This window comes from Arachis hypogaea, chromosome 12, assembly GCF_003086295.3.
Source record: "Arachis hypogaea cultivar Tifrunner chromosome 12, arahy.Tifrunner.gnm2.J5K5, whole genome shotgun sequence".
In the NCBI taxonomy this organism is placed as follows: domain Eukaryota; kingdom Viridiplantae; phylum Streptophyta; class Magnoliopsida; order Fabales; family Fabaceae; genus Arachis; species Arachis hypogaea.
In genome coordinates, this window is record NC_092047.1 from 19,592,953 (window position 1) to 19,603,753 (window position 10,801).

General features: G+C 30.3%; 1 protein-coding gene across 5 annotated transcripts; it reads right to left on the reverse strand.

The window, feature by feature from the left end:
* Positions 1 to 904: 904 nt before the first annotated feature.
* On the reverse strand, positions 905 to 8,795 carry LOC112727068 (uncharacterized). Of its 5 annotated transcripts, none has more exons than XM_072208964.1 (10): positions 8,609 to 8,795; positions 8,458 to 8,531; positions 7,373 to 7,453; positions 7,177 to 7,269; positions 6,809 to 6,928; positions 6,445 to 6,516; positions 5,481 to 5,558; positions 4,054 to 4,450; positions 3,832 to 3,902; positions 905 to 1,218 (listed from the first exon to the last, which is right to left on the reverse strand). In XM_072208964.1, the coding sequence occupies exons 1-8, from the start codon at positions 8,697 to 8,699 to the stop codon at positions 4,259 to 4,261; spliced, it is 801 nt and encodes a 266-aa protein (XP_072065065.1). In that variant the 5' UTR covers positions 8,700 to 8,795; the 3' UTR covers positions 905 to 1,218; positions 3,832 to 3,902; positions 4,054 to 4,258. The 5 variants fall into 5 exon arrangements, with proteins under 5 accessions (XP_072065065.1, XP_072065066.1, XP_025632457.1 ...); XM_025776672.3 differs by lacking the exon at positions 905 to 1,218 and adding an exon at positions 3,046 to 3,329; XM_072208965.1 differs by lacking the exon at positions 6,809 to 6,928.
* Between the last annotated feature and the right edge of the window lie 2,006 nt (positions 8,796 to 10,801).

A 10,801-nucleotide genomic window follows, 5' to 3' on the forward strand; every position in this document is an offset into this window, starting at 1 on the left:
TCCTTAACGTTTCAAAATTGACTCAATGTTGTCCTACCGTTAGAGATCTGTCAACAGAATTGACGGCGAGACAAAATTGAGAGGATTTTAAAACGTTGGAGACTTAAATAGGACGAAAACGTTAGAGACAAAAACGATACACAGAAATAAATTTTAATTTTATCCTTCAATAATATCAATTTTTTTACGGTAGATAGTTATTCAATTATTTTTTAATCACATCTAAATAAATTATACTTAATCACATTACTTTTATTCTAAATAAATTTATTCTTTTATAATTTTACTCTTAAAAATTTTTACTCATCATAAAATATTTGTAGAATGATTAGTACATAAATTTGTGGGTGAAAAAAATGATACATATACAATAATGTAATGTGATTCTAGTCATTCTACAAACATTTCATGATGAGTAAAAATCTTCAAGAGTAAAATTATAAAAAAAAATATTTAGAATCAAAGTAATGTGATTAACTGTAATTTACTTAGATGTGATCAAAAAATAATTGAATAACTATGTACCGTAAAAAATTGATATTAGTGAAGTATAAAATTAAAATTTATTTTCATATATCGTTTTGTCCCCAAATTTTTTGTCCTATTTAAGTCCCTAACGTTTCAAAATCGTCTCAATTTTGTCCCGCCGTCAATTCCGTTAACAGATCTCTAACGGCAGAACAATATTGAGTCAATTTTGAAACGTTAAGAACCTAAATAGAACAATTTAAACGTTAGGGACAACTTTGAGACTTACACCAAACGTTAGGGACAAAAACGATACTTTACTCAAGAAATATGAATTCAAATTATCATGAGAAACATCTAAAACCAAATAAAAAGAAACATCCAAACTCTAAAAAGAAAAACATCTAAACCTAAATGAAAACAAACATCTAAAATTATTGTAAAAATAATATCCAAAATATAATAAAATGAAATATCTGAAATGTAACAAAAAGAAACATCCAAAACTTAACAAAAAGAGATATCTAAAATTATTTAAAAAAAGTCAAAACCTAACAAAACGAGACATACAAAAATATTGAAAAAATAACATCCGAAAACTAAGAAAAAGGACATCTAAAACTATTAAAAAGATCATCCAAATCCCAAAAACAAAACATATATAAAAACATCCAAAACATATAAAAAAAAAGACATATCCGAAACCTAGGAAAAATAAACATCTAAAAAATAAAAACAATCATCCAAAACCTACAAAAAGAAAAAGAACGTCGTTGTAAAAAGAATATCCAAGAACTAATAAAAAGAAACATCTGAAACGTAACAAAAAGAAACATTCAAAATTTAAGAAAAACAAGATATCTAAAATCATTTAAAAAAGTTTAAAACCTAATAAAACGAGACATTCAAAATTATTGGAAAAAGAACATCCAAAAACTAAGAAAAGAAACATCTAAAAGTGCTATTGAAGCAGAAATTAATGCTATTTTTCAAGGCTCGGAAATAACTTGGGAGAGGGGGATCAAGAAGCTTATTGTTGAGTCTGATTCCAAAGGTGCTATTGAGATGATTAGAAATCCCCCTTGTAAGCATCCAACTCTAACGTGTATTATTAGATGGATATCTAATCTCCTTATCTCCTTAGTCGTAACTAAAGGGTGGAGCTAAGACATGTCTACTGGGAAGCCAATCAAATAGCTGATGAGCTAGCCAACCTCATTCTGAACTTAGGTCAACATGAAGCCTATTATGAACAATCCCCAGCCAAATTTTCTTGTTGGTTTTAGCTAATTGTAGTGGATTGTATTTTCCTAGAGTTTACTATTTTTTTCCTTTTTCGGCCTTAAGGCCTCCTTTGTAAAACAAAAAAAAAATCATGCAAAACACACCAAAAAAATCCAAAATATAGGAGAAAGAAAATCCAAAACTAGTAAAAAAAATTATCCAAACTAAGAAGAAAAAGATATTTGTGCAAAGATATGGAGGGGTGGCTGCTCCATTCTTGCGTGAGGAAATAGGCGTCACGGTGAGAAGCGTTTTGGAAGGAGGCGCAGGTGTGTGGTGGCAGGATGACCGGCGACCAGGAGGGGCCGACGACGCAGAGAGTGAAGGGGAGGCGATGTCGCGACAGCGGAGGAGAGGGAGATCGCAGTCGCACCGTTCTTGCGCGAGAAGATGGGCGTCACGACGAAGATTGTTTGGAAAAGGAGGCGCGGGTGTGTGGCGGCGTGACAATTGGTGAAGGACCAGGAGGGTTCAATGGTGTAGAGAGTAATGGAGAGGCGACGTCACGGCAGCGGAGGAGAGGGAGATCATAGTCCCAAAATGTTATGGGTTGAAATAATAGGACATGTTTTTTACTTTTTTGTGTGCGCAAAAGTTTTTATTTTTTTTAATTTTAAAATTAGGTTGTAGTTTATTTTTTAATTTTAAAATCTTAGATGCAGTACCCCGCACCTCTAATTGGTTACCTATGTGGTTTCTAAATTCTAGTTAACCCCCTTTAAATTAATTTATAATTTATCTTTTGCGATATGTCAATTGTTGATTGGTTATTTTTTCTAAGAGTAATGTTACATGACCAACAAATATTATTATTTTTTACCAGCACTTACTCAGTAATAATTTGCACTCATATTTACGGACATTTTGCACACAAGTATATAATTTACACCTATATTTACTAGAGTTTTGCATATATGAATCAATACAGTTTACACTCATAAATCAATAAGATTTACACCCACATTTTTTAAAATTTGCATACATAAATTATTAAAATAACAATTTAGTGTTTGTTTTGACCAATGACCAAAATTACTAAAAGTTGCTAACCCCAAGAGTTTCTCATTTTTTAAATTGATCATTAACCACACTTGATCTGAGTTACCCAAAGTTAACCAAAGTTAATATTTAACTACGGTAGAATTAATTTGTAATTAACTTATTCTTTGAATTTATCCTTGTATAATTTTTCAAAAATATTAACCCAGCTCAAATCTCTCGAAAACAACTTCTTTTCCATTCCATTTTGAAAAAAGAAAAAAAAAAAACATAAAGATGGACATAGCCACAATATACACTAATCAAAGTTAAGAATTAAGTATTGTTTTGATCCTCAAAGATGTGAAAGTTCACTTCATTAAAAAAAGTATTATCCAACAGTCCAACACCATACACTAGAAGATCCCGTCGCGAATCGGAGCTCCATTCAAGGGTCTGTCGCTGGCCAATAAGTTGCTGCATGCACAAGGCAGGATTCGAACCTCCGACACTTGCTTAAGCGGACGAGTAAGCTGACCACTCGACCAACCCAAGTTGGTTCCGCAATGATTAATTAGGAATATGTTTACCCAAATATCCTATATTTATCAACTATGATTTGTTATATAATTGTTATATTAATATTTCATTTTTTTAAATTGAAAAAGATAAGTGAGAAAACCTAAACCATATGACCGGAATGTAAACGGCTCGATCTCTGTCCGAGTGAGCTTATCAGATTTAACTTTAAGCCCTAACCCTAGACTTTATGGGTAAAGTTCGTACAAAACTTAGCCCACTTCTGTTAAACTAATTCCCTTTGTGTCATTAATTGTGCTGAGAATTGTATGCAAAAAATAAAATTGGAAATCTTGTAATAAATATTTAGTGGTAAGTAGTAAGAGTGACAAATAAAATGAACTAGAAGTTTTGCTCCAAGTAACAATTTAAAACTAGAGAACTTGGGTAATGATTGTTTGGTCATGGGACTTTCTCATATCAGATATCACTTTTAAGTTAACCAACTATAATTTGAATTGAATATTTAGAAAACTGGTCGTGGGTACTCAGAGATTCATACAAAATAAATAACTGTCATACCAATAAGAATCGAAGTAGCAGCCCTGATAGCACACAGCCAGGTCAGATAGTTCATAATTGATTCCGGTAACCTGAAAATCACATGAACTTACATGAACATAAGTACTTTAGTTAATCATTACTGTTCACATTCACACCATTTTTAAAGGGGGGTAATGAAAATGCTGGTTAAATAATTTGCCCCATGCAAAGACAATTGGAAATTAAAAAAGATTTGCTTACATAGGTAATCAAGTGGTCCATTTTGAGTCTGGTCTCTTGATCAACAAGGATAAATGTGGCTATCATTTTTATCCAAGTTGTACCAATTATATCTAAATCCAAAGCATAGATAACTGAACCTCTTCTTGAAAATAAGAGTTAACAGGAGCAATTGATCAAATGAATTCATTTGATGGATCAAAGCACATCTAGGACTCTCTGAATCTCAATCTTTTGAGACTCGAATGATTAAACCAGTTGGTGTATGGTCAGTTCTGAGATGTCCGGAACCAATCAAGTCACGAAGATGAAATCTCATATCAAGTGGAGACATTCGAAGACGCTTCTTCTCCAAGGTGGCTAACATCATCTCCTTATATCTACGACGACTGAGAAGTGAAATAAGTTCATTTCTACCCTGAACAACAAAGTGAGAACAACTTTAATGTGATCTCAAAACTATTTCCTCATGATCTTCAAAAATAATTCTGCATAACTATCATTCTGGTAAAGAGTACAAATCTGAAATACCATCAAATCCATGTAACTACTAAATCACATCCCAACCAAGAGACTAAATTCAATATTTTCCTATGTTGTAATTTATGCTTACTAAAGTACCTGATGCAAATTGTATTTTGAGAATTCAGATTGAAATTTGCAAAATTCTAAATGGAGTTAAAATGGATAAAAGAGGTTAAAGATTTACTTAGTAGAGTAGAGATGAGAGTTATGATAAAATATACAATAGGCCTTCTAGCAGGAGTGAGTCCAGAAATATCAGGTTACCTTTTCTGGTTTTATTAGTAGAATTTTTTTTCCTTAATTTTACGTTACTTTTTTTATCAGATAAAAGAATGCAATTTTTTTTTTTTTTTACCAAAGATAGGGAGACTCGAACCCGCGACCTCTTAGGTGAGTATGGGAAGACTATGTCATTTGAGCTATAACTCATTGGTGCAATTTTCTTCTATTTATTAACAAGAAAATATAATGTCATATAATTTTAAGGAATTAACAAGTTCCACATATTAACATAACTAAATATATGACATATTGTGTTAAGACAAATATAAGTTTGGAAAATAAATTAAATAAAATTAACATAAATAAATTGAAACAAACTCAATAAAAATAAGTACTTTTTAGGGAATTTATATCCTTCCCTTTGTTTCACTCTCCTTGGTCGGTCACTTAGAGAAGTCAGTTAAATATAGGGAGTGGAGGGGATTAGTTAGTCAGTAATTGAGATTTCAGAATTAGAAAGGGTCTCAAACTAATTCCTAGACAAAACCCCGATTGTTTACATGTTCAAATATTTAAAACGTAGTTGAAGTCACCTTAAAGTACAATAAACATATTATGCAATTTAACTTGGAACATACAGAGATCAAACTATATCATGAGTATCTATACATAAAAATACAGTAAACATTAAATCTTCATACCTGAGCAAGACCCTTAAGAAGTGTGCCAACATTTGGGATTGCAAACCAATACATGTTTGGATCAATAAGCTGTCGAATCTGGAAAGCATGCAATAAAATTATACATAAATATTAAGACGAAAAAGGAATATAATCATACAGCATTGTAGTCGAAAATAGATATATGAAGGAGATAATCAACATAAAACTACACAAGTTTCCCACAGGAATCTTGTGTTGACAAGTATTCCTGGAACCTATAAAGTGAAGTTCCGTATATCCAACAATAGGAGGACGTGCAAAATTTGCTTAACCAAAGAAAAAGTTTGCTATATCTTGTTGCATCTTAAAGCATGAAATGATAGAGAAAGGTTACAACATTCTCATTGCAGACAATACTGCTTAACAGAAAACATAAAAAGTGCATTATTGAATGGTACAATTTTCTTAATATCCCTAATGAAACAAATTATTTATTTTGTACCAAAAGAAAGAGATAGAAAAGAAATGAATATGTGTAAAATTGGGCACCATTTGCATAGAAATAGAATACAAGATAAACAGCTGTATCATACTTCTCAGAAAACCAAGTAACATTTAGTCTTGTGATTGTTCTCAGCAAGCATTTTGGTATATTGAGAAGAGATAATAATTAAAAATACTATTAAAGTTTAATCACTAAAAGGAAGCAAAAGTTTCAAAATCCCTTATGACATTATGTAATCCATCAAAGAAAATTAGAAAACTGTCATGTATCATTGTCTTCGGACTTTCCCAATTTGTGAAGAAACTACAAAAAACTTTCCTCCCAAAAATATCTAATGTGGTTGCCCTCTTTGTTTAATCACTCACTCAAAGACTTCATACTCTATCTAGTATGTACAATTGTACAAACATAAATATAGTTATAACTACAGAAGGGTAACTACGGCCAACCAATGAATAAAAAAAGTAAACAGAGCTTTTATATTTCATGTTTACTCACAATGACACCGGCATTAATTAAAAGGGTGATGTGGCTGTCCTTCACCTTCCCCCCAAGTGACAAGAGTGAGCACTGCATCAAGAAGCACACTTCGCTAATTATAGAAATTGATTCAGTAAATTCCCTGAGATAACAAAGTACAAAGATTTTGAGCTGATAAATCAGAAAATATCATCTTTTATATTAGTATATCTGAATATAAATCTGTATGATGCACTTGACACTCCTATGTTTAGCATTCCGATTCTTCCAAAGTAAAGGCATTTGCCATATTATAAGGATTTGTTATAGAGTAGACAGTGTAATAAACAGAACTGGGAATTATTATATGGTATAAATAAGCTTATTAGTGAATCTCACTCACAAGCTCCTGATGTTCAATGCCAGTTTCCAGCTTCAAATCCAGAACATAATTTTTGAACCACCCAAAAACTTCATATTCCATTTCTTTCTTTCCTTCCATTCTTTTAAAAACTTGATCTATCTATGGATCAATAGTCAGAAAAGATAAATGGAACATTTCAGTGACAGTCCTTTCAGAAGCATAAATAGGTCAGCAGAAACAACTCATATTGTAGTGAACTACATTCTTAAATCAAAAAGGAAATAAACTAAGGCATCCAAGATGGGGACAATTCAGTAGCACTAAAACTAGAATGAACATTTTATACTATGGCCCAACACTGCATTCCTGAAAGTTGGAATCATAAATTCATAATAATACAAACTAACCTGCTTTATGTAGTCATCCAAAAACATTATAGCATAATCATCTTGTCCAGTATTTAATTTGAAAATACGCAGAACTTTGTCCCTCCTTAGAGACTGCACAATTGCACAAATAAGATATATCACCCAATTACCACGTATCCATCAAAGCTTTAATGTTTAGCAAATTAAAACACAAAGATTATGAAATTTATCAGACCTCCAATTCCCTGTCCACCTGCGTTCTGTCCTTTACACTGCTATACAACTGGGATTTTAATATAAAAGGCTGAACCGACACCTGAAAAATTCAAACGTCATTATTGACACTTTAAATCTATTACAATAAACACAACTAAAATTCACATGCTCTAAAAGTATCAGAAAGGATTGTGCTTACTCTGACTCACAATATGACCAACCTTCATTTAGGTATATGTTGTATTTTGCTATCAAATAAAAAGTGTATTCTTTTCTAAATACCTAATCTTCCTTTATTACAGAAATTAAAGATATACACTAGTACAACCACCTTAAATGCACTCAAGTAACATGCAATAATTCATCCAAGTCCAACCATATAATGTTATGTAGCACTCAATTACAACAATGTTACATGGCACTTGAGTAACAAAGGATTAAATTTTGATATCACCTTAAAAGCTTTTTCATATTATCATTCAATTATACATTGACATACCATTACAAGTGTTTGAATCCTATAATAACGACTTTAATGCTGTAAAAAAATACATGATTAATTCACGATGGAAACAATTATATCAAAATAAACCTCTTCTAGTAAATACTTGAACTAGTCCAACAAATCAAATATATACATGACATGAAGTAAGTTCGAATGCGATTTTGAGAATGTTATAAGATATCAATATCAATTTAGTTCCCCAATTTACACCTATCCTACCCATCACTTTGATACTTATAAGGATAGTTCATTTAATACTATAAAGATCCGACTCGATACAATAAATACCTAAAGGAGTAATTCACTATCCTGAGTATCTTTCAAACACTAATTTGAGTACTAACACTGCGTTTAGATCGAGAGACAAGGTGAGACAGGACACGCAGACTCTTCCTTCTATGTTTCAGATTCTAAGTGCTACAAGAAAATCTCTATGTATTTGTGTCTATGAGACACTAACCAAATGGACCCTAGCATAATCTAGTTTTATACTCAACACAAATAACTAACAGCTAGTTCATTATAAAACAGAGAGAGAGAGATGCTGAAGCTGAAATCAAAATCAAACTAGGAAGTGTTCGTAGAAGGAGGAACCAAACCTTATCAATGTCAGGGAACTGAGCTCGCATGATTTGAAGCGCGACGAGCGTATCGCTGAATGTGAGATCGTCCTCTGCAAAATATGCTCAAATTCACAAACAACCTAGAGAGAGAGAGAGAGAGAGGCGAAGAAGAAGAGAAGGTGCGTACGCAGTGACGAGGAGGTTGCAGCGTCGGCGGCGGAATCATCCATGCGGCGGCGTTTGGTGCCTTTGGAGGAAGATTCTGGAAGGTCATCCATGACTGCTGCCGCGTTTATTTCAACTACTTAGGGGGTGTTTGTGAAACACTGGAGAGAGAGGATAAAAGTGCGCTTCAGTGTTTTAAATGTTGTTCTTTGATATTTAGCAACTTTGATTTTGCGAGTCAAAAACTCGTTCATTAAAAACAAAAAATTATAACTTTTGTATTTATTCAATGCACGTTTAAGTTGTTGCTAATTATTATTGATTTTTTTATAATTTTTTTTAAATAAATATTAAAAATATTAAAACAATTATTCTAATTTTTGGACACTGTTTATTATTTTAATTTTTTATAATATATATTATTGTTTTTATTAAAAATAATAAATTAAATAAAAAATTAATTATAAATAATAATAAAAATATAATTTATAAAAAATTAAAACTTAAAATAATAATAAAAATAAAATTATTAAAAATATTTAAAAAAAATACTAAAATATATTATTTTTTATATTATTTTTAATTTAATAAATAAATATTCATTTTTACTATAAAAAATATTTTAAAATTATCAATTTTTATATGTTATTTTTAATTTCATAAATAAATATTAATTTTTATTATAATAATAAAAAATTATAACATATTAAAATAAAATACTATAAAAAAATACTATATAAAAAATACTAAAAATATATAAAAAAAATTAAATATACTTTAAAAAATAATATTATAATTTAATATTATATTTTTTTAATAATTAATTAATTATTTATCTAGAAGTGATTTTAACTAATATTATCCAAACAATATTTATTTTATCAAAATTAATTTTAGTAAAAATTGTCAAATATAAATTATGTTGGCACAAACTCACTTTTATCCAAAATTAATTCTACAAAATCACTTCCATTCAAACTCCAGTTTGCTTAACGTGAATCCAAACACATACTTAATGAGACGCAGAGGGACACCACTCAAACACTGATGCTGAAATTTCAGTTCACTTTTCTCTCCTTCCTAACTCATATGACATATCTTCTCCTTCTCACTTCAAAAGTCTAGGATTTAAATCTTAGAAGTTGCAATTGAGGTAAAAATTTGATAAATATATGAAGAATACGTAAATATATTGTATATTTAGAATTAGAGATTGTCTAATTTATTGAGATATCTAGAATTGAGAGTTGTTTAATCTACTGACAAAAAAAAGAGAATGTAACTAAAATTTTAGTTTGGGATTTCAATACCTTTAAAACGTAGGAATATAAAAAAAATTAAAATTAAAATTTTAATAATATTTTTTTAAAATTTATCCACATTCAAATTTTTCTATTCTAATTTCATCTCGTTTTTTAATAGATTAGAACTTTTCTGTTCTTTCGTCCTTTCTTTTATAATTTATCGGATCGTTGTTTAAGCTTCACCTTTCGTCGTTACCGCTAGGAGCTATTCTTTGTCATCACCGATGTCACTGTGTTAAGGGTAACTTATTGTCGTTGTTTTAGTCATTTTTTCTCTCGTGCATTTACTGCTCTTGGTTCTTTCTTCTTTTTTCTATATTTTTAGTGTGTGTTTGCCATGAAAAAAAATAGTTTTGCAACATTTTACCATGAGTGTACCTAATTTTGCAGTGTCTTGCCATGAATTCAGCTCGTTTTGTGTTGTTTATATTCTCTGTTTTTCTGTGATAATTTTTTTTGAAGTAAAATATTATTACCATTCTAAGTTTCATCCTATATTGATGAAGATTGTGATAATTCATATTCTTGTTGAGTGAAGGAGATAGGTTCTAAATTTTAAAAAAGATATTCAAGGTGGCAAGGTCTTTAAATTGTGTTCTTAATAATATTTAAGTAATTCTAACTCTTGCTAACATCAATGTGATACTTGTTTCTAATTTCTATTCAATTGGTGAAGCATTACATATCATATATTAGGTATGGAAACAGAATTGATAGATTAATCAAGTAATTATTTGCCTAAATAAAAATCTTTTTGTCTTTTGCATAGGTGGTGAAAGTTATTTTAAAATTCTTTAATAATTTACATTTGGACAAGAGCTTTTGGGACTTGATAGATTCTCAAAAAATTACAGTAATTCAATTCATTTTTAGATTGATCTAGTATTGATTGAGTTATTTATGGTATTTTG